The sequence below is a fragment of the Aspergillus fijiensis genome (genome assembly GCF_003184825.1).
Source record: "Aspergillus fijiensis CBS 313.89 unplaced genomic scaffold BO72scaffold_33, whole genome shotgun sequence".
Taxonomy (NCBI): Eukaryota; Fungi; Ascomycota; class Eurotiomycetes; order Eurotiales; family Aspergillaceae; genus Aspergillus; species Aspergillus fijiensis.
The window spans coordinates 51132-72938 of NW_024469009.1; the positions used below are offsets into that span (position 1 = coordinate 51132).

Here is a 21807-nt window from a genome sequence, read left to right on the forward strand (position 1 = left end):
ATATCTTCGGGCAGGAATATATGACCGATTTTCGATTTTACATCGTGGCGATGGCGACTTTGGTAGGAGTTGAGGTATCGATCATGACGAGCTTTATAGAAACACGTGCCCCTGTCTGGGCAAGTAGCAATGAACAGTTGTGACGTGGAGAAGTGTCCAGACAGAGACATACTACACGTCCAAAGACGAAGGCTCACAGCCTGTGATCCTAGATATCATCTCTGGGCTTTCCTTCACTGTGGTCTCACAGCCCTCAAGGTATGCGTATGTACCCCCAGGCTGCTGATGAGCAGTCTCAATCCCAACATCAACATGAGAAGAGGAATAAAACCATAGACAGAACACCACACACAAAGTCCGCTATAGACCCTCACCCCGGGCTCGCACGTCAGATAACCTCCAGGCAAGCTGAGCTTCATCCAACATCTGGTTCTGCTGCATAATATCCCCTGAGCCTGCCATATCACCGACTCACAGTCCATCCGATCCGGTCCAACGGTCAGCTAACCAGTTATCATTGATAGTTAATTCAGCCTCACAGAATCTACATAGCACCCAGAAACACAACGCAAAAGCCATAAAAACAAAAGTAATCACCCCCAAACCCTCACCCACCACCCCCTGTTCTCCCCAATATCATCCCCACACTCGCCCTCCGCCTCCAACGCCTCAACCTCCTCCAACCCACCCCTCAAATCCACCTCAAGCAGACCCACCCACCACCCCTCGCCCCACCTCCACGCCCCCCACCCCCTCCTCACCGCATACACCGCCAAAAACACAAACGCGCCCAGATAGCTCGTCAAGAACCCACTGACACTCCAATTCCCGGCCACGAAATACTGGAACCCCTGCCCCAGCAAAATGACCGGACAGACCGTGAGGGCCGCCCAAGCCCCACCCGGCTGCCAGCGGGAGCGATACGGCACCGCAACGCCCTGCACGGCACACGCCGCGCGGAAGCGGAGGTAGACGAGGGCGCAGGCGGTCCAGCTGATCATGCCGGCGGAGTTGGTGAGGCTGACGAACCAGGTGAACACGGTGCTGGCGCCGGCGCTGCAGTCCATGTACGCGAGGGCGCCGAAGGTGGCGCTGGCCAGGACGGCGTAGTACGGCACGCCGTGGCGGTTGCAGCGGGCGAAGAGCGCGGGGGCCGAGCCCGCCGCGGCGAGCGAGTAGAGCGTGCGACTGGACATGTACAGGTACGAGTTGGCGGCGGACCAGGCGGAGGTGATGATCACGGCATTGACGACGGAGTCCAGCCCGGAGATGCCGGCGTGCTGGATCGCGATCACCCACGGCGAGGCGTTGACCCCCGTCCCCGTCGTCAGGCCGGCGGCGTCGTGGGGGCAGATGACCCCGATGGCGAGCACGCCGCACACGTAGAAGACGAGCAGGCGGTAGAAGAATTGGCGCGCGGCCCGCGGGAGGTTGGTCCGGGGGTGCTGCATCTCGCCGGCGGCGACGACGAGGAGCTCCGGGCCGAAGTTGAAGGAGAAGACCGAGTAGCACAGCGTGTAGATGAAGGCGCAGAGGCGGCCCGTGGCCCCGGGCACGAGATACGTGTTGGTCGCCCCCGGGTCGTTCCAATAATGAAACCCGAGCCGGGTGTGGCTCGGTCCGCCGCCCCAGAAGAGGATGAAGCTGAGGAGTAAGAGCCCGAGGATCAGGAAGACTTTCAGCGACGCGAACCAGAATTCCGTCTCGCCGTAGATGCGCACCGGGCTGAAGTTCAACGCGAAGACCACGAGCAGCATCACGGTGATCCACGCGGCGAGCGGGACCGGGTTGCTCCAGTAGTTGATCACCAGGGCCGCGGCGGTGGTTTCGTAGGCGACCAGAATGCCGAAGCTGTACCAGTAGAGGAGGCCGAGGGAGAAGCCGAGGGAGGGGGAGACGAAGCGCGTCGCGTACGCGGCCATCGAGCACCCGTGGATGGGCAGGTAGGTGTTCATCTCGGTGGTGGCGGTGATGACGGCGTAGACGAGGAGGCAGATCAGGGCGTACGAGAGGAGGAGGAAGGCCGGGCCCGCGATCGACAGGGCAGACCCGACCCCGACGAAGAGCCCGGTGCCGATCGTGCCCCCGATGGCCAGCATCTGCGCGTGCCGCGACTTGATGCCCCGTTGCGTGTGGGGGAGGCGCTGCATCTCCCCTTCGCCATAGTCGAGGGTGGGGTCGGGCGACTCGTGGTCGTGGGCCTCGAGGGCCTTGTCGGTGGAGATCGCTTTGGCTGTCATGTTGCTGGTCGCCCGGTGTGATGTGAGCGGAGAGAAAAAGGGGCAACGCAGAGCGATATTTACATTGCCAGTCCGAGGTTGACTATATATGCGTCCCCGGGCTGCAGCGATTGACCAGCGGCAGAGATAGGGCTCGCTTCTCCGCCGAGATAGCCAGCCCTCGCTGACTGGTTGGCTGCTCTATCGATGGCGTTGCCTCGATGGCCACTTATCTGGCAGCAGTTTGATATTGATAACCGGATAGGCAGGTTTCTCCACCGAGTTGCCGTTTTGGGAGGCTGGCGAGGTGCATGTCATCGGTACAAAGCCCATAAATGCATGCAGCTGCCGGCTTGAACAGCAGGCAACAAACACCTGCTATTTGTCTAGATCTAATAATGAGAGCATAACCAAAACAGGAACCCGATGTCGATCACCCCAGCCACAAAGGCGCATCACACCCCAGATTGAAGATTAAGACCGCCTTGGAAGCCGATGGCACAGTGCCCGTCTCTCGGATTCTTCCCACCAGCTGTCTACAACCCCCAAACGCCGCTGGCTCCTTCACCATTCATATAACGCCAGGTAAAAGTAGTCACCTTCCCCAAGCTCTTACGAGTTCCCACCTCCTGAGGAAATGAGCGGTCACACCGCACCACGGACATCCGAGCACAACCACTGCTTCTGGACGGGTTTGTCTCGCCGCTCTGCCCCCTTGCTTCACTCGTAAATTCTCGACCCCTCATTCTCACAACCGGCACATTTCAGAATACTCTGGATCCTGAGTTTCTTGAAGGTCTAGGTTCGATAAGATTGCAACCCACCCCGTGGATGCTGCAGTCATACAAAAGTCACACCATCGTGCACACAATACATGTCTCCCCCCTGGCAATCCTTTCCAAGGCCAGCCTTGCATTGATCTTTGCCACCTCCACTCGAAGCCCTCGAGCTGAAGAACATCACATTCCGCAGAAAGGTGCAATCCGTCACACTTCACTTGGCGGGGTGGGGGATTCGATGAGTCTTGCATTATATTTTGTGGAATTGTGAAATCCTTTGAACGTTTAGAGGTATAGTCGATGAAGGGTTCTGCATATGGAGGTTCGTGGAAAAGAATACATGCGATTTGGTTGTGGATTGTGGATGGTGGTTATCGGCGATGAAGGGCCGGCTGCTGCTGCCGTTGATGGAAGGGAGGAAAGGATGGTCAGAGGAGACGCGGTGAGGCTGCACCCTTCAAATTGTAGGTGCGTCCGTGATAAATGGTTCTCTTGACTTCTTTGGGTGATGATGAAAGGGTGGGAGATAGGGCCGATTCTGGTTACGCTGCCAGGAATGACCATGTCAACGGTTTCACCAGGGGATGCTGGGTAGAAAGTCGGGAGAGACTATGCAGTGGGTAGGCCACAAGAACCACGGAAGCTTCGAGTTGGAAGAAGCTCTGGGCGGAGGCATCATATGTAGTATAAACTGATCCCCTCCTCGCGCAGGATCTGCGGCCAGCTAGCCGTAATTCCCGTACTCTGACGCTGGCGCTCCCAGACCAGCCGAATGGCGCCCAGAGCGTGCTCGAACACCCCGACGCTGCTCCGCTGGGCAGCCGACTCGAACCAGCGCAGGAACCAGCTCTGCAACGCCGGGTCGACCGCTTCGCACGCGGCAATAAACGCCGACCACAGGAACGGGGCCACCACGCACGACGAGGCACTTTGACCCTCAATCTCTTCGTCATACCGGGCGAGCGCCTCCCGGACCTGCCACGCTTTATCCTGCAGAATCATCGGATCCACATCATAGATCCGGCGGTAGAAGAAGATCAGCAACGCCTTGTGCAACACGCTGCTGAGCTGGGAGCTGCGGCGGGCGTTGCGGCGCTCCACCGCATCCGACGTGCCATCAACCTCGCCAGCGAGGGCCGGCGGCCGCCATGCGGAAATACAGCGCTCGAGGCTGCGTGCCCGCGCATTGAACTGTTTGAAGTCCAGTGTGCTGCTGCTGCTACCGGCGTCGGCCAGATCCCGCTCGTTGCCCAGCCGAGTCACCTGCGAGAGGAGGAAGAACGGCGGCTCCGGCAGCCCGAACACCTGCGGATACATGGTCGAGTCCCACCGCCCGGGGATCTCCAGGTGGAGGTCGTTCTCGCCCTGGTGCGGCTCTTTGAGCTCCTCCATGCGTTGGTCGAGGCGGCCTTCCCATTGGCGAAGCCGGAATGACCGGCTGGACGCGATGGACCCGACGGTAGCCTCCGGTGAAGCATGGTCAATCTCCCCATCCGGCGGCACGGGGGGCAGCACCGAGGTGCTTTCGTGAAAGATGCGTAGGTAGACGTAGCAGTGGTGCAGAAGGCGGACTTTGCGCGACTTGCGGGGTTTGGGCAAGCCACGGAAGCGCACCCAATTCTCGCAGTCAAGCAGACAACGACGGACGCGTTCTTCGCTACCCTGATACGCCTGGATCAATCAGTGATGTCCAAGATGATGGAATCAGGAATGCCTACCGAGACGGTATGGATGCACAGGAGGGCGATGAGGATGTCTTTGTACTTGACCTTCTTGACGGTCGATGACGCGTCTCGCAAGGCCCGCTTGAGGTAGGTTTGCGCCTCCGCCGCAAGGCCTTCTGCTTGCCCTTCCCAGTAATTTGCCGAGCTGCGCGTGGCCGAGGCTCCTCGTTGAGCAAAGGCGCCCGTGGCGAGGATGGCGCTGAAGATGGTCATCTGCGTCGGTGCAACGTTCTCACCCATGGTCAGTCGGGCCAGGGTCTCCATGGCGCTAGACACAAACAATGCCTCCCAGGGATTCTTACGCGATTGGACTAGCGAGAAGAGTGGTACTACGTCGTGCTTGTAGACCGACAGAAGGAAAGGAGCGTCGGGTGGTGCGCGATTAGTGACGGTCGGAGGGGACCGCAGACTTGGTGCGGACAAGAATGGAGACGACAGCCCCATTGACGAGGCGGTCGATGGCCCCATCAGCAAGCCACTGGTGAGGGACTGGGATGGGGAGGAGAAGCCATCCCCCTCGGATAGCGGCATGGCAGCACTGAAGAAGTTCTGCGTCGACAGCTCCCCAAAACCATCGACTTCCAGGTTACCAAAGAGGCAGTCGAGCAAGGGGTCACTAGCAAAGGCATCCTCTAGCGCGAGATCGAGCCCAGTTTCCGGAGGAATCTCTACCAGTGGTAACTCCGAGTGTGCTGGGAGAGTTTCTATCAAGACGGGGCTGGGGTCGGGCTTAGATTGAACGAGACGAAAGGCGCCAAACGGTCCCAACTGAGTGAAGAAGCTCTGAGTCGGGGGTGTCTCGTCCCTCTCCCTCTCCTCACAGTCCCCATCCAATCGAGAGAGCACAATGTTGACATTGTGGGGCTTGAGGCTGGCCACCAGCTGCTCGCTCATCTGCTGGCGGCAGTGCTCGGTGAAGAGCGGCCGTCGACAACGCGAGCCTTGACTCTCCCCGGAGTCAAACAGAAGTCGGATGCCATACTGCTCACAAATGAGACCCGCTCGCTCACACATCTGACAGGATGGCCGTGTCTCATCACATTTGGCATGCCGACGGCGGCAGGTCTCGCAGCCGCCCAGCGACCGTGACCGGGTGGAGGCGGGCTTGAGGCTGTGCGGGGAAGGCGTCGTGGCTATCTGCTCATCGGTCATGGTATCTGTTAGGCTATCGATAAAGTCGATAAAGAAAAAATCATAAACACGCAATTCATGGCGATCAAATGGGGGAGGTCATCTCGAGAAAAGAGGAAAAGAGGGGGAAGAGGCGGAGATAAGAACGGAAAGTGAAGCCGGGATGACTTGCCTGTTTGATTCCCAAAGCGGGGAAATCGAAGGACATCCTCCAGCCTGCAGCCCTAATCTGATAAGCTGCGAGATAACTTGGATCCTGGAACCCCGTTTGCTCGACCCCCAACCCCTCCGGCTCGATATTTATCTGCCCAGACCAACCTACATCATCCTGCTTAATCACAGCAGTAGCAACCAAAATGCAGAACAAAGCTAACGTCCTCCTGATCGGCTGCGGCGGCATCGGCACCATCGGGGCCCTCAACCTCGAACTGGGCGCCCAAGCCACTGTCACCGCCGTCTTGCGATCGAACTACGAACATGTCAAGGCACATGGCTTCTCCATTAAATCCATCGACCACGGCGAGGTCGAAGGCTTCAAACCATCCATTCGTACGGACCCCTCTTGTTCCGCCCTCTCTCGACGACCTCAACGACCTCAGCCTCCTGAATCGTCTCAGCTAACACCCAAGACCAGTCCGCAACACCATCCCCGACCTCACCACCGAATCCCTCCCTCCCTACGACTACATCATCGTAACTACCAAGAACTACGCCGACATCCCCCCGTCCGTGGCGACACTAATCCATCCCGCCGTCACCCCGGGCCACACCCGCATTGTCTTACTCCAAAACGGCCTCAACATCCACAAACCCCTACAATCCGCCTTCCCCACCAACATCATCCTCAGCGGCGTGAGCTTCTGCGGCTCTCACCAAGTCGCCCCGGGGAAGATCGTCCATGAAGACGACGACGAGCTGTACATCGGCGCCTTCCGCAATGCGGGCCTCGCTCCGGAGGTCGAAGACGCCGCCGCGCAGGACTTCGTGCGCATCTACGGCGCGGGCGGGAAGTGCCAGCCGCAGTTCAACCCCGACGTGGCTTTTAGTCGGTGGCGCAAGTTGCTGTACAACGCGTGCCTGAACCCAATCTGTGCCATCACCGATCTTGATACGGGGAGGATTCAGCTGGCGGAGGGGGCAATTGAGGACCTCGTCAGACCAGCCATGCGGGAGATTCAGGCTGCGGCGAAGACGTGCGCGGGCGTGGAGCTGCCCGACGAGACCCTGGATTTTATGATCACCATGGATCCCATCACCATGTACAATCCGCCGAGTATGCAGGTGGATGTGCGGAGCGGGCGGTTCACGGAGTTTGAGAATTTGGTGGGCGAGGCGGTGCGCGAGGGCAGGGCCAAGGGAGTGGCCATGCCGACGTTGACCGTCTTGTATGGGATTTTGAAGGCGATGCAGTGGCGGACGAAGGAGAAGAGGGGGTTGGTCACGGTACCGGAGGCGGTCGATCATACTGTTCTGAAGTAATTGCTTGCTTTTGGCGGTGTTTAAGTACTGTGGAATATATTATCCGCATGGTGTGTGAGAGCAAAGAATATCGCACACTGCATGCAACCGAACCTTGTCCTTATCTCCCTCATAGAACCCGATTTTCTGTTTGGTCTCCATCACTATCTTTGGCCTCGAGCTTGTCTTTTGTTGTCAAAACTTTGTATTAAGACAAAGCTTTCGTGACGCAGACTTTGTACATCCAGATATCCCGCTCATGCAAGACTTAAAAAGGAGTCCTGCGACCAATTCACAGTATCACACCATGCCAAAAAGTCAAAGTCCTCAGTCAAATCACTGTCCAGAAGCCAGCCCTGCGGCAGGTCGGGGTTCTCATTCCATACAGCCGGGTGCGGAACTGGCGGGGGCGAAAGGACCTGGTCCAATGCCCATCGAATGAATTTCGCCCCCTTTTGGGCCACCTCATAATTCCCTTCGTGGTTCTGCACTAGCGACGTCAGATGGGAAACAAAGACACTTAGCTTCTGAACGGCGCGGGAGCGGAAGTTGGCCGGTAGCGGTGGCGGGCTCGACGGTGGTATCTGGGAATTGCGCCCGGCAAGTAGTTGCGAGGTCAGCACACCCGCGGCAGGCAGGCCCATGTAGCACAACTGTAGGATATGGATAGGTCAGATGATTGTGATCCCAGCGCAGAGGGTCTGTAATGGTAAAAGTAGTCGTACATCCCAGGACATATTGATAGCGGACTTCCCCGATCGAGCTTGCATGGCAATGATGTCCAGCAGTGTCGTCAGAATATCAACGGCGCTCTCTATAAGACCTAGTGATGTGACCCCCAGGCGCTTGAGTAGGATGCGATGCAACAAGAACTCCTGGTAGGTGAATTCCATGTGTGCGAAGACGCGGCCCTCGTCTTGGGCTGAGCGGTATGCACCCGTCGCCGCTTCCTCGGCCGACCAACGCATGAAGGTAGGCAGGCTTTGTTGCACCTTTCGGCACTCTTGGATCAAGTCTCTGTGCCCATTCTCGCGGAAGTCAGTTTTAAATAATAGTATGCTAGGAATTTCAGATGTAACGAACTCGACTTTGGCTGTAAGATTCCGGATCTCGGGGCTTAGCGACAGCTCTAAGGTGTTTTCTCGCAGCAGACTCGTCATCAACACGACGCGAAACTTGACACCCACCGTGAATCTCCCTTCTGTGTTCCAACCATTCGCATCAAGTTTCAGTAGTGCGGTCTCCTCCGTGGTACCAGGAAGAACCATCTCCTCATAGGAAATATCCAAGGGAAGCGGGAGATGACAGTATCGCGAGCAGATCCGGGGGGGACGCCCTAAAGAGGTTGCCAGCTCCTTGTCCATTGCATACGCGCTTACCAACACCCGCTTCCGGATCTCCACCAAAAAGAAGGGGAGGCTTGGTTGAACGTCTCGATCGGATTGATGCAGACCGAATGCATAAACGATGGTCGATAAGTCTCCGAGCTTCTGCCACACTCTGTAGTCTATCGCAATTTCAGCCGCCGTCCAATTTCGCGGGCGAGAATGTACGAAGGAGAGGAGTACATACCGCTATCCCCAAACATCGAAGTCAGAAGGGGTACCTGCTGGATCATGAGCCAGCAAAGGGGATCACTGCTGGTTCCGGCGCTGTTGCAGAACTGGCAGCACAGCTCCCCCGCCGTAGTGGAAATGCTTCGAAGTTGAGCCTTCGACAGTTCTGACGGGTTTTGATTAGTGAATACGGGATCGCTGTCGGGGGTATTGAACAGTGCTGTCCCAAGCAATGCAAAGAAGAGACCGACGGTCTCCCACCGTGCCGTGATCGACTCAAAATACTCGTTGGCGCTCATGGCTGCGTGCGTTCGGATATCCTCCGATGTGTTGGTACAGATCTGGCGCGACAGGCGTAGTAAGGATGCGTGCGTGTCCGGAGAGCCACCCACGGCCGAGTCGTACATCCTCTCCATGGAATCGCACAGGACACGTGTCAAAGCAGGGCCTAAAACCCATCCAGGTGAGGTCTTGTTCTTGAGCTCAATGATCGCACGGAACCAACGGACTTTCTGCAGGAGCAACAGAATCTGAGCCCCACGCTTGATTTGACCTGAGTCACGGTCGGTTGGGTGAGCCGTGGTCGTCGATGCCGCCGCTTCAGGAGCGAGATCATCGTTTTGCAAGCTATCTTCATACTCGCTAAAGATGTCTTGGGGTGAGATCAACCCGAAAAGACCTGGTCTTTGGTTCCGTTTGTTCTTTCCAGCGCATCGCGGGAGGAGCTGGTCGCATAGTGTCTTTGCGTCTTCGATCACCGGCGACAAACCCGACGGCAAAGCTGGCAGCGGACCTTGCGCGGCTGCGGTGGATATTCTCTTATCCACACGAAAGGTGACCTGATTGTTTGGTCTTTGCTTTCTTGATCTTCGTGATGAAACGCCAATGGGGGATGCACGCGGCTGGGTCTGAGGAGCTGGGTGATAGAAGCAGAGCTCATTTCGATTGGTGTTGAGACATCGTCCACAAACGGGACTCTGGTGGTCGCATCGTAGCTTGGCTTTTCTGCATGGCTCGCAGGAAGAAAGCTGCCCGTTGCGACGAGGGGTTGCCATTTAATACCGTAGCCTTCAGCAAACGATCATGGAGAGTGGCACACGCAAGAGATAGGGTGGGGAGAAGAAAGACATTCTGAGCAGATCGAGAATGAAGTTCATCGCTTATCGCTTTGTGAGGCGCGGCCCTCGGCATCGGAGTCGGACATCTTGCCTATTCCGGTAATTTCGACAGCCGAACTCCAAATGGACACGGGCCTCGCTTATCAGAAGGGAAACAACGCCGTGTGTCACAACGCGCATATTGCGCCTGTTATATCACTGATCTTATTGTTGAGATCAATGAAGGAGATATAACAAGTAGCCTTTCTCTGGCATATTTGACCTGAGCCCGCCGAGGGATCAGGACCGGCCAGAATGTCATGGGCCGATCATTTCTATATTTGGAATCTGAAGCGAGACCAAACAGTCCAATTCTTGTATCAAAGTACACATCCTCTGTATCTGGTCCAGCTGCTGTAATTGATCTGTCGTTGTGTAGGAAGTCGATCACGATTTTGGCCCCCGTGGTTTGAGGGTATCAGGGAGATGTAACCGAAGAGGGCAAATGGATCGCCGATGGAAGGATCCGAGGCACATCTGCCGCCACGGCTCTTCCAACTCGGCCCCATTCTTTCATCCTTCACTTGTGCCTGCAGCCCTACATGTTAGACCCTGAACCCTGTCTGATTCTCGCTCATCACGGTAGAGAACACCAACAATTCTGCCCGTCTGGCCCCCACGAGGTGTTCGTATTGCCCACAAACACCTGACCCTGAATCGCTATAAGAACCTGGGACCTAACCCGGATAAGCCATCATGTCCTGAGCCCGAGGTAATCACGTATCTCTCCTCGACACTTCCACCCAGCCCAACCAAGCACCTCTCTACCACAAAATGCATCTCTCGCCCCTCGCCCTAACACTCACCCTCCTCCTCCCTCCAGCCCTCTCCACCCCCCTCCTTAGCTTCTCCGCCGCCAACGGTGACCCCCCTTCCACCCTAGGCATCCTCAACCTCGAAGAAGCGCGCGACCAAAAGATCTCCACGAACACCAACGACCTCTACATCAAGCTGGCCAGCGACCCGCATGGCGTCCCGGCCCTGCACTACCACCGCAAGAAGGACTACATCCGCGCCGAGTACCACGCCCTGGCCAACAAGATCGAAGAAGGGAAGACCTATTACATCGGCTACAAGTTCTCGCTGGGGGTGATTGAGCAGAGTTTGATGATCTTCCAATTGTACCCCTCCTTTCTTCTCCTTGGCCAACAAGCGATATGAGATATGATCGGTGTGCTGATCTGAAATGGGGAATCCAGCAAAGCCTACGCCGGCAACAACGCCGCCGCCAACGGAGCGAACATCCCGCTCTCCCTCGAGTTCAAAAGCGGGCAGCTGCACCTGCAGTACCAGGCGGATAGCTCGAGTGGGCGGGAGGCGCAGTGGTCCCGCACCGTCGACACCGATACGGTCTACGCGGTGGGGATGGTGATCCACACGGGCCGCCCGGGGTGGGTGGAGTTCTACTTCGAGGGCGAGCAGCAGACCCTCGGGACCTCCGGGGGAGGACCCAGGCTGACGGCCAATACGTGGACGGGGCGGACGGAGCCCAAGTTCGGGGCGTATCGCGGCGAGGCGGTTGCCATCGATACCTATGTGTATCAGGTGCAGATTGGCACGGAGTTGGGGGATATTGTGGAGGCGGCAGGGTTGAAGGGGGGTTCTACACCAGGCGCAAGTACCGGTTCTACGGGGAGTAAGACTGTGAGTGCGAGTGCGAGTGCAAGTGCTGCAGCAACAGGTACCACCGCTACGGGGTCTTGCTCCTGGGAGGGCCATTGCGCGGGTAGGTTCAAGTTCCTGTTTCCGGTGCTTAGATCGGCATTGCTGACGTGCGTAGGAGCTTCCTGCGAAACGGAGAATGATTGCTCCGATGAGTTGGTTTGTACGGGTGGGAAGTGTGCCTCTACTTGATCTGCATCAGAAAAAGGGAGGGTAGGTGGATTTTACAACTGCGACGTGGGAAGATTTGCAGAGCGATAGAGTAGCAAACAGTGTGCTCTCTCTAGGACGGGCTTACTGATATATTTCTAGGGATCAAAAATAGATGATTTTTTTGCTGAAGGAAATGAATAGATAAGATAGTCCTGCAGTCACCGAGACTAGTATTTGTACACTTTTGGGCACCTTTAATACTGGAATCAAGGATATCAACTAGCTTTACAAGTCTTCAAGTTTTCATTGATATCGAGAAATGTGTTAGTGTGCATAAAGATGATGAGTAAATCAGAATAAAAAGCATTCAAACATTACTTTCTTCTCACTAAGTGTTTTCGAGCTTATGCTGTATATTTCTACCCATGAGACTAGAAGTGCTAGTATCCCTTTCATTCCGTTTAGACTTGCAATCCGTTGTAGGAGACAGATCAACGGTGTCCAGTCAAGGGATATCTCCTCTATCTCGACACAAATCCCCGCAGTATCATCATGCAGGTCCGTGTATTGACCTCTCCAACCCGGTAAAAAAGAGTGCATTTACACTTCCACATACGGCAACGACTCATCGCTAACCTCCGACCCGGGCGTCCTCGCCGCCGTGAGGCTAAAGGTACTCAACAGCTGCAACCGGAAGCTCGTCTCTGCCACGACAAAGTTGTACTGTGCAAGGCAGTCAGAAGTATTAGCCATCACGTGCAGGACCTGTTCCACCGCCTCCCTGTCTTTAAAAGGTGAGAAGATGACATACAGTAGTCCATGTCTGGCGACAGGAAGTAGGAGGACAGCACGTTGGAGGTGTCGTAGTGGGCGGAGATTCTGATCTGCGCCTGTTCGATGTCGTTGCTGCGATGAGGAGCCAGCTGCGCCGGGAGCCCCGGCGGTGTTGGGGGAGGAGCTATGCCCTAATTAGGATTACATCTCTACACACTGACTCTCACAGTGAGTAGCACATCGCAAGGAGTTTCAGCAATTTCTCCCCCTCACAATCTACATTCCGCAGCATGTACAACTGCGCGAAGCCCTATATCGTGGTTATTTAAGGCCGAACTGCCCCAAAGCAGTTCAACTCTCACCAAATCTGCATCAGCAAGCAGCCGGCTCCAAAACGTCGGTCTCCTGTGAATGCTTTCTCTCTGTTCAAAAGGTCAATTGGTGATCGACCAAATCACAATTCTCTCTCGAAAGGTTACACGAGCCCCCCAGCCTGGAAGGAGATCCTCGGCCCAGGCATGCACTATACCGCTAGCAGATGTCCCTTGTTATTGGGATCCACTGCATATGAATCTACCGGTATCTGTCCCGCGATCTGATTCATCGTTTTGTTTCCCGCCGTGGTACTACCGGAAAGAATAGCCAGAAGAGCTGCAGACACTATATGCCGGCATCAGATCCATACGGGAGTGGTGTCGGAAAGATCTTCATGACTTCCCGCATCGCATCGAGACATACTCGACTCACTTATCCGTTTCGTCCCGGCATCCCAAATTCGATTGGGAAAAGTAGGGGAGTAATATGGAAGATAAAGACAGAATCGACTCTAACCTGGATCACCACACATTTCTCAACGGGACAAGTTGTGCAATGTGCACATCACCGTTCAGGACGCATCTCAACCTTGTGTGTCACCATGACATTGGTAGTTTTCACAGTGAGTTCCGGCTCAGAGACTAGAATGGACCTGCAAGAGATGCGACTGCAAGCCTGGTCTATTCGTCTTTTGAGCCGGACCGTTGACGCTTGGATTTGTGAGCTGGGCAGAGTACGCAGAAGGGCAGAATGATCAGGATGGCCGCGGGAACTCATCAGATTCTCCGATACCAGGATAGTAGATAGTTCCGTCGGCGACATCCCCAAGAGCTATAGTCCGGACTTCTGCGGAAGCAATATTCGAGGTATCTTTGATTATGAAACGTTTAAATTGCCACCAATCCTTTTTGCTCGAACACGGCTCTCTTAAGAGGTGAATATTCTCACTCTCGCGGGATCAAAGGATCTTCGAAGTACGGTATAAGCCACAGACCTCATCTATATAACTCTTTGACTCCTGTTTTGCCTTCTGATCTTCCTTGTTATGAGCATTATTGGCATGTTTTACCTTTTCCTCTTCCCCTGTTCCTTTCGAGTCCTGCCTATCAGGTTTTTTTCGCTGCCTTGACCACCTGCTTGTGCCACGAGTCACATTCCGCACCGTCCCCATCTCGGACCTGTCATTTCCGTTACCGTCAGACCCAATTCTCGCTTCTGGACCCCGTGTTGATTGGAGCTTTGCAGGCGAATCAATAATTCTGCTCCTGTCAACTTACACTGATCATCCGCTTGATCTTTTCATCATGTAAGGGTGGTTTCCAGGGATGAAGACTTCCCAGCATGTGCGAGAGCAACCGATGGCAGAGGTCCCGATCAGCAGCGATCAACGAGCAGTCAAATCCCATTTCAAATCAAACGTGTTTTAATGCCGCGCAGAGGATCGGTACATATGTTTGTATTGACACAGGCCCCTGACTGCACAAGCCAGAATAACGCTCGAGCAGCGCTCTCCTTGTGCAAAACCTCCTTTGGGTGGCTCCCAAAAACCCCCCATTTAGTCCCTCATGTGCATTATCTCAGCTCTCCTGCGGTTGCTAGTCGGAATAGTCTTGTTCAACAGGCGTAGTAATGGCATCGTGGCTGCACAGTGAGATTATAAATTTGGCATTGTCTTTCTATCTCACTGGTTGACTCTCTCGTCGAGCTAGGTATTCTGTCAGGGTGGTCAGCAACAAACAAGGCAGTAACAGTGACTATTAGAACGAACCTCTGTAACAACACGGAAGGAATCAGATCCAGTCCAACCTAACCCCAGGGTCACGCAGATGAGCTGACGCCTGGGAGATCCAGCCACCGGGGTTGCGGTTATCCCTGGCTGTCGAGTGCCAGCCCGTGTGTCGGAGAGTCGAGGCGTCCGTCGTTGAGGCAACATTCCACCAGTCGTCACTATCCGGCATACTAAAGTCCAAGTCCGCGAGTGTCAGAAGCTCATCCGCACCACTGTCCGTATTCGCTCGACTAGAGGAGGTGCTGCTGCTGCATAAACGGCACAGCTTGTACAAAGCCAAACCAAATCGCTTGATCTCCTCCACGCTCACCCAAACAAGCGCCACCGGGGCAGTCGAATGATGCCGGGCGAGCATGTTCGGATACGAAAACAGCCCCAGTCGGCGGCAGATGGCCACCAGCGCAGTGAGAAGCTCGTAGGTAGGTTCTGGGAGCCGGAAGCGGCAGTTCAGGTCCACTTGGACCTCCGGTTTGGCCGTCAGCACGGCGAATATCAGTTGCAGAAGGATGCTCTGGTATGTCGCCATGGGCCATGGTCTGCTATCGTCAGGGTGTCCCATCGACTCTGGTACATGCCATTGATCCTGTGCGAGGTTACCCTTCCGACTCGACTAGTCTTGATGGATTGGGGTGATGTCCACGCTCACTTTTTGAGCCCTGATCGCCGACAATAGTCGGTCGTGGAACCGCATCGCCGTGTGCCGCGCCTCCCGGTCCCCCTTGATCCACAACCCCATCATCAACATGGATTGGAGGAGGATGCATGGTTCCTTAGCTGGATAAAAGGTGGTCCGATGAAGGAACGGCCAGATGGGATGGAATTTGTTGAAGTAGATGTTGATATACTCATGCCGATCCACCGGGATGCGTCGGCGACTGACGCCACAAGATCGACGCTGAGAAGCCCCCGGGTTTCCGAAACATTTTCACAGCCCTCCTCGTGAGCGAGATCCAGATGGGGATTACGTGAGCAGCTCGCCCCTCGTCGCGCACATCGAGCACAGGGACTGCCGCCATCACAGCGTTCTTTGCGTGCATGGCAGTTGCTGCAGGCCTTGGGTGTCCGGGCCGAGGGAGGCTGCCTGTCGGGATGGTAGATCCGGACATGGCGGCGGAGAAGGTCGCTGGAAGAGAAGTCAGTAGGGCTGTCCTGCATTAGAAACAGGGCAGTGGGGACATCCCTTCTGGCTAAAGTGCTGCTACAGTGTGGGCAGCAGAAGCGATGGGCCCGGTCGTGGCGTGCTAAATGTCTGTTCAGATGTTCTTTGCGCTGGTAAGTCGCGCGGCAGCCTGGATGAACACATGGAAAATGGGGCTTGGCTGGTCGAGCATTTGCTTGAGATGGCATTGTTAGAACTTTCAGAGAAGTCCCACAGTCGTCAGCTTTCGGTGGTGAGTGGGATAGAAATGGAAGTGGCGGAAGGAGCAAAGATTCTCCCCCCTTTCGATGTGGGATTGACTAAGCTCTACCAGTTGGCCGGCATCCCACTCGGTTCATCCCACCGGGCCCATCTATATCAAAATATGAAACCCGTGGGGGAGAAATGTATAAATGTCAGCCAAACGGTCTTCATTCTTAGCGCAGATTGGTCTCCAGGATAGGCTCACTACAATGATTGACCCGCAGGCCCCTGACTCCGAACGCGCGTTGAACGAGGATGCGACGTTGACTCGCAGCTACACTGCTGATGCAGAGAGCTACACACACCAGACCACTGAGCCCACGATATCTAAGCTACCCAGTCTAGCCAACCTCCCGGAGTACGAGCTGGACTGGGAGCCGAATGACCCGGCCAATCCCCGCCTCTGGCCGATCTGGTACCGAGGCCTGACGGTGGTCAGCATGAGCCTGGGTGCGACCGTGGTCAGCCTGTTCAGCACGCTGTACACGTCTGGACTTCCCGGTCTGGAGAAAGAGTTTCACATTTCAAAGATCGTCGGCCTCCTCGGAGTCACAACCTACCTCTGCGGTATGGGCATCGGAACGATCGTGTTCGCGCCGCTGAGCGAGATCATCGGCCGGCGACCCGTGTACCTTTTCTCGATGGCCCTCTTCTTGATCCTCATCCTCCCGAGTGCGTTGGCCACGAACATCGAAGCCATTTTCATCAGCCGATTCTTTGGGGGATTCTTCGGCAGCGCGATCATGGGCAACTCGCCCGCCTCTGTGAACGATGTGGTCTCCGACGAGCACCGCGCCATGGCTTTCGGCATCTGGTCCATCGGTCCGACGAACGGGCCCGTCTATGGACCGATCATTGGAGGCTTCGTGTTCGAACATCTGGGATGGCGGTGGACGAACTGGCTAGTGCTGATTATCGGGAGTGCCATCATGGCCTTGATGGCGTGCATCCGCGAAACCTACGCGCCGGTGATTCTGCGCCAGCGAGCAGCCAAGATGCGCCAACAGACCGGCGATCCCAAATGGTGGACGCGGTACGATGTCGGGGAGAGCCTGTCCGCGAGAGTGAAGACGGGCTTTAGCCGGCCGTTCGTCATGCTTTTCACCGAGCCCATTTGGTAAGAGATTGCCCAGTCCAGCTCCTCGTCAACACTTACTTACACTCGAAATCTCAGCATCTTCTGGGACATCTACGTCGCGCTCATCTACGGCGTCCTCTACCTTTGCTTCGTGGCCTTCCCCATCGCCTTCCAGACTGAGCGGGGCTGGTCTCCGGGCATCGGCGGTCTGTCCTTCGTCGGAATCGGCGTCGGCGTGCTGCTGGCCATCGCATGCGAGCCGCTCTTCCGCCGGGTCATCAACCGGCATCGCAAAGATCCCGCCACCGGCCTCGTGCCTCCTGAGGCCATGGCCAGCGTGGTCTGCCTGGGGGCCACACTGCTCGCCGTCGGGCAGCTGTGGTTCGCGTGGACGTGCACGCCCAACGTGCACTGGATCGTGCCCATCCTCTCCGGTGTCCCGTTCGGGGCGGGCAACGCGTGCGTGTTCATCTACGCCAGTAACTACATAGCCCGCTCGTATGGGATCTACACGGCCTCGGCGCTGGCGGGCAACATGCTCACCCGCAGCATCATGGGAGCGTGCCTGCCCCTGGCCGGACCTTCCATGTATGCGACGCTGGGGTTGAACTGGGCGAGCACTTTGCTGGGGCTGGTGGAGGCGGCGTGCATCTCCATCCCGCTGGTGTTTTACTTCTACGGGCATCGCATCCGGAAGGCCAGTCCCATGATCCAGGAGATGGAGAGGATGCAGGCCAGGACGTGATACCGTTACAAGTGGCGCGTGGTGGTGATAGATATAGAACATTGTCTCGCGAATTCTCTGCCGAGTGATAGAATGATATGGATATCAAGTGGATGTTACCTTTCTGATGTACTGTCCCTCATATGAAGAGTCCAGCCCTGTGCTAACCTCTTTCGGGTCGACATTGCCGCGGAAGTGAACAAGCCCTAAGCGCAATCCCCTCAGCCTTCACAACTGCAACATTCTGCGGAAAAATATGATGATCCAGTTGGTTGTGTATTATCCACATAAACTAGAACTGGCAATGCATCACACTCGTCGGCATACATCCAAAGTTGAAATCGGATCGTAAAAATGCAACTGCATATCACTGTGCTCTACTCCGGCGTGATGGATCGCAGGTTGGCAAGCATATACCATGTATCAATCACTGTTCTGCGAATCCATTCATCAACAGAGTCTGCTTGGGGAAGGAATTGGGTTTATAGGGGTGTTTGGTGCATAAGGTCGGACAGTCAGGTTTTCTGACGGCTGTCCCTACACTGCGATGATCTCAGGCACTCAAAGCAACTAGTACAATATTGTGTCTGTGGTCAATTCTCTCTCATTTACACTGCTTTCATTATAGCCAGTCTGAGCGTTCGCATCCTATTGAAGAAGCCATTTATCTATAAGTTAACAGTCCTCACCTAAAGGTTAGTTACCGGTTCCGTGGAAACGGGTGTGGCCGATGTTTGTTTGTAATCTCCACCATTTGTCAACATCCCAATTCCTCCCACCTGCCGGCATCCCACCTGCCGGCATCATACCCGCCTGACGTGAAAGCTCCTTAGTCACTTTGAGCTAATGACAAACCCTGCAGCATTGATAACCAACTCTAAGCTTCGGAGATCTCAAGCGGGATGCCGGCTCAGTGATCCAAACTTGATAAATCTGTCATGAACTTAGATCAGCATTGAATTTTGACCTCACGATTGGAACTTATAAGTACCCCTATCGGACACACTCACTCGACTCTACCAGCATTGCCAAGTTCTCACATCCTGGGTAAAGTCCAATTCTCTCTCTCTGTTTACCTTCTCGAACAACAATGGCCCCCACCCTGAGCATCACCCACATCGGCACCGCCACCGCCATCCTCGAGATCAACGGGGTCAACTTCCTCACCGACCCGTTCTTCTCGCCCGCCGGCACAGAGTTCCCATCCGGCCACATCGTGCTCCGCGTCGAAGACGACCCAGCGCTGCGCCTGGACCAGCTGCCCGTCATCGACGCCGTCCTCCTCAGTCACGAAGACCACGCTGACAACCTTGACCCGCCGGGCCGCCAGCTCCTCGACGCGCGCCCGGTCTTCACGACCGTCGACGGCGCGCGCAACCTCGCCCCGCGGCCCGCCGTGCACGGCATGAAGCCCTGGTCAACTATCACCACGCACATCGCCGGCCAACAGTTCACCATCATCGCCACGCCGACGCAGCACGTCCCCGGCGCCGAATGCACGGGGTTCCTCGTCACGGCCGAAAGCTTCGGCCGGGGACGCGACAACCTGCCCAACGCCATCTACTTCACCGGCGACACGGTCTACATCCCGGAGCTCGAGCAGATCGCGGCCCGGTACCACGTCTGCGCCGCGGTGATGAACCTGGGCAACGCGCACGTGTCGATGCCGGAGGACCCCGAGGGCCCCAAGCTGCAGATCACGATGGGTGGCAAGGACGGCGCGCGGCTGTTCCGCGCGCTGCGGGCCGATGTGCTGGTGCCGATGCACTACGAGTCGTGGGGCCATTTCACGCAGTTCGGGCAGGAGCTGCGAGAGGTGTTTGAGGCGGAGGGGATCAGTGAGAAGGTGCGCTGGTTGCGGGGCGGGGAGAAGGTGGCGGTGCTGTAGGCATTTTTATCGGTTGATGTATGTTTCGTGGCTACACCAGAATGGGTTTATTATAGACTAATTGGGGATAGAAGGTACTTGGGATCTAGTCATGTTTGGTTTGATATTTGTATCTTGGTGGAATTTATATGCATGATACTTCCGGCCCTCTTCGGTGTTGCCGCACGATTGAGCTCTCCTTTGCATTTCTTCTGTCGCGACAAGTAGTAATCTGCAGGGTAAATTTCAAATTCCAGCTTCAAGGGTTGCCTGTCCATGCCATTGCACCAATCAAATCATAATAGACAAAGATTGGCAATCCTCGGTATCAGGGTCCAGATCTTCACTGCATAGCCGCTCACTCAACATAACCCCACCGCACTGAGTCAGGGTCACATCTAGCTCTAACGGCTCATCGGACAGAGGAGATTGAAGGGTGCGTGATTATCGCAACAAGAACATTCCGTGTCTTGGTGTCATTTGCCTTGTTATCGCAAGAGTGGAGACAACCCCACAGTGGTTGTGGAACTGCTTGTTTCAAGTAGCGGTTCAGATATTGCCAAGTCATCGATGAGCGTCAATCTTTCGCCTGAGAAATATCTTCTGCGAGATTCTGAACTGGGCAGCACAGGCTTGACTTTCAACCCGGCGAGCTCTAGACATTCACTTAACTGCAATCGTTAGGCATCTCAGGAAAAAGCCAGAGCTATGTCGCTTGCTTTGAGATGGTCTTTCTCGGTCGAGATGCGTGCTGAAAGCTCGGAGCCATATGATATGTCACCACTGCCATATCAGCTTGAGATAAGGCCCTCGCTGAATCTGCCGGGTCGAATCCAGGGTTCGCTCGGCGTATCATCGTGGCTCAAGAATGGTGGCAAAGTGGAAGATGCACTCCTCGAAGAGCCACAACTAATGCATACGCTGCAACCAACAAGCAAGCAGCAAGCATGCAACCCACGACACCAGCACAGCCCCTTGCACTCTGCCCCCCCTTCCCACACCTCACAACACCTAGCATCACCGAACCCTCATTCCAGCGCCGCACAACCCACAAATACATCATTCCCATCCCAAACATGCTAATCAAATCACACAAACACCCCAGTCAATCCATCCAGCTCACCCTCACCCTCACCCTCACCCCTCCCGTCTCCTCAGAACTACCAAAACCTCATACCCCGCCACCCCCACCTCCTCCCCCAGCTCTTCCCCGACCCAAACCCCCTCATCAAAACACCCCACATAATCCCCCCAATCCGCCCGCGGCCCCAACCACACCACCATCCGCACCGCACCACCACCACCACCACCACCACCCTCAACCCCATCCAAATACCGCCTCACCAACGAAGGCTCCCGCGGATACACGAACATCCACGCGGCCGCGCGCGCCGCCCGCGGGAGGAGATCCCACGTCCCCTGCACGACATTCATATCCAACTCGTCGATGTACCGGTTCACGGCGGCGCTCACCTCCACCCCTTCCACCGTCACAGTCCCGTGGCGGAGCGTGATCAGCGCCTCCAGCAGGCCGGAGCCGCTACCGATGGAGAGGGTGAAGCCCGGGTGGGCGGGCAGGATAGTCCCCAGGTAGGTGACTAGGGTGCTGGAGAGGGCCAGGCAGCAGGTGGGGTAGGCGTGGGGGGTTGGGGAGAGGTGGGCGGAGATTTGCGGGAGGTCCATTTTACATATAGAATTTTGCTCCTTGCTTGCCTGGGGCATGGGTTGTGCTTGTGGGTTTTTGGGAGTTAGGTGTGTACTGGATGTATGTACACCTAGGGTTGGGGAGGGGATTGTTGAGATAAAGTTGGGGGCCTGTGGGCTTGTTTCGGATTTTGATGGCGTTTATCGAGAAAAGGAAGGGATATTCGGGCTCAGCTGGGGTGGAATGTGGTGGCTCAGGGCTGTGGATTTGAGTTTCTGCGTTAAGTTGTTTAATTGCAGATTCGGTGTGGCGCGAGTGGTTTTTTGAGGACGACCGGGGCCGGGGGTGGGATTATCCGGTGGGTGATGCCGGGG

At 55.9% G+C, this 21807-nt stretch overlaps 10 protein-coding genes across 10 annotated transcripts; 5 read left to right on the forward strand and 5 right to left on the reverse strand.

The window, feature by feature from the left end:
* Window positions 1-471: 471 nt before the first annotated feature.
* On the reverse strand, window positions 472-2150 carry BO72DRAFT_478446 (uncharacterized protein; the record flags this gene model as incomplete). Its single annotated transcript, XM_040947506.1, has 2 exons — window positions 472-503; window positions 647-2150. The coding sequence occupies 2 exons, from the start codon at window positions 2148-2150 to the stop codon at window positions 472-474; spliced, it is 1536 nt and encodes a 511-aa protein (XP_040799866.1).
* A 1523-nt stretch (window positions 2151-3673) lies between these two features.
* BO72DRAFT_528913 (Zn(II)2Cys6 transcription factor) lies at window positions 3674-5926 on the reverse strand (the record flags this gene model as incomplete). Its single annotated transcript, XM_040950210.1, has 2 exons — window positions 4717-5926; window positions 3674-4669 (listed from the first exon to the last, which is right to left on the reverse strand). The coding sequence occupies exons 1-2, from the start codon at window positions 5872-5874 to the stop codon at window positions 3674-3676; spliced, it is 2154 nt and encodes a 717-aa protein (XP_040799867.1). The 5' UTR covers window positions 5875-5926.
* A 247-nt stretch (window positions 5927-6173) lies between these two features.
* On the forward strand, window positions 6174-7332 carry BO72DRAFT_432003 (ketopantoate reductase family protein; the record flags this gene model as incomplete). Its single annotated transcript, XM_040943154.1, has 2 exons — window positions 6174-6402; window positions 6488-7332. Exons 1-2 carry the CDS (start codon window positions 6210-6212, stop codon window positions 7330-7332), a joined length of 1038 nt encoding a protein of 345 aa, XP_040799868.1. The 5' UTR covers window positions 6174-6209.
* A 236-nt stretch (window positions 7333-7568) lies between these two features.
* On the reverse strand, window positions 7569-9953 carry BO72DRAFT_512609 (Zn(II)2Cys6 transcription factor; the record flags this gene model as incomplete). The annotated part of the gene is made up of 5 exons (XM_040949438.1): window positions 9030-9953; window positions 8884-8948; window positions 8395-8818; window positions 8037-8328; window positions 7569-7964 (listed from the first exon to the last, which is right to left on the reverse strand). Exons 1-5 carry the CDS (start codon window positions 9920-9922, stop codon window positions 7569-7571), a joined length of 2070 nt encoding a protein of 689 aa, XP_040799869.1. The 5' UTR covers window positions 9923-9953.
* An 845-nt stretch (window positions 9954-10798) lies between these two features.
* Window positions 10799-11878, forward strand: BO72DRAFT_381220 (uncharacterized protein; the record flags this gene model as incomplete). The annotated part of the gene is made up of 4 exons (XM_040941426.1): window positions 10799-11145; window positions 11224-11648; window positions 11700-11750; window positions 11805-11878. The coding sequence occupies 4 exons, from the start codon at window positions 10799-10801 to the stop codon at window positions 11876-11878; spliced, it is 897 nt and encodes a 298-aa protein (XP_040799870.1).
* Window positions 11879-12439: 561 nt separating this feature from the next.
* Window positions 12440-15823, reverse strand: BO72DRAFT_497590 (uncharacterized protein; the record flags this gene model as incomplete). The annotated part of the gene is made up of 5 exons (XM_040948704.1): window positions 12440-12624; window positions 12651-12797; window positions 14751-15300; window positions 15364-15612; window positions 15683-15823. 5 exons carry the CDS (start codon window positions 15821-15823, stop codon window positions 12440-12442), a joined length of 1272 nt encoding a protein of 423 aa, XP_040799871.1.
* Window positions 15824-16328: 505 nt separating this feature from the next.
* BO72DRAFT_497591 (MFS transporter) lies at window positions 16329-17942 on the forward strand (the record flags this gene model as incomplete). The annotated part of the gene is made up of 2 exons (XM_040948705.1): window positions 16329-17236; window positions 17294-17942. The coding sequence occupies 2 exons, from the start codon at window positions 16329-16331 to the stop codon at window positions 17940-17942; spliced, it is 1557 nt and encodes a 518-aa protein (XP_040799872.1).
* A 774-nt stretch (window positions 17943-18716) lies between these two features.
* Window positions 18717-19869, forward strand: BO72DRAFT_512619 (MBL fold metallo-hydrolase). The gene has a single exon (XM_040949439.1). The coding sequence runs from the start codon at window positions 19012-19014 to the stop codon at window positions 19807-19809; it is 798 nt and encodes a 265-aa protein (XP_040799873.1). The 5' UTR covers window positions 18717-19011; the 3' UTR covers window positions 19810-19869.
* A 412-nt stretch (window positions 19870-20281) lies between these two features.
* Window positions 20282-20947, forward strand: BO72DRAFT_155285 (uncharacterized protein). The gene has a single exon (XM_040939263.1). It carries the CDS (start codon window positions 20497-20499, stop codon window positions 20869-20871), a length of 375 nt encoding a protein of 124 aa, XP_040799874.1. The 5' UTR covers window positions 20282-20496; the 3' UTR covers window positions 20872-20947.
* Window positions 20926-21471, reverse strand: BO72DRAFT_381351 (uncharacterized protein; the record flags this gene model as incomplete). Its single annotated transcript, XM_040941431.1, has 1 exon — window positions 20926-21471. The coding sequence occupies one exon, from the start codon at window positions 21469-21471 to the stop codon at window positions 20926-20928; it is 546 nt and encodes a 181-aa protein (XP_040799875.1).
* Between the last annotated feature and the right edge of the window lie 336 nt (window positions 21472-21807).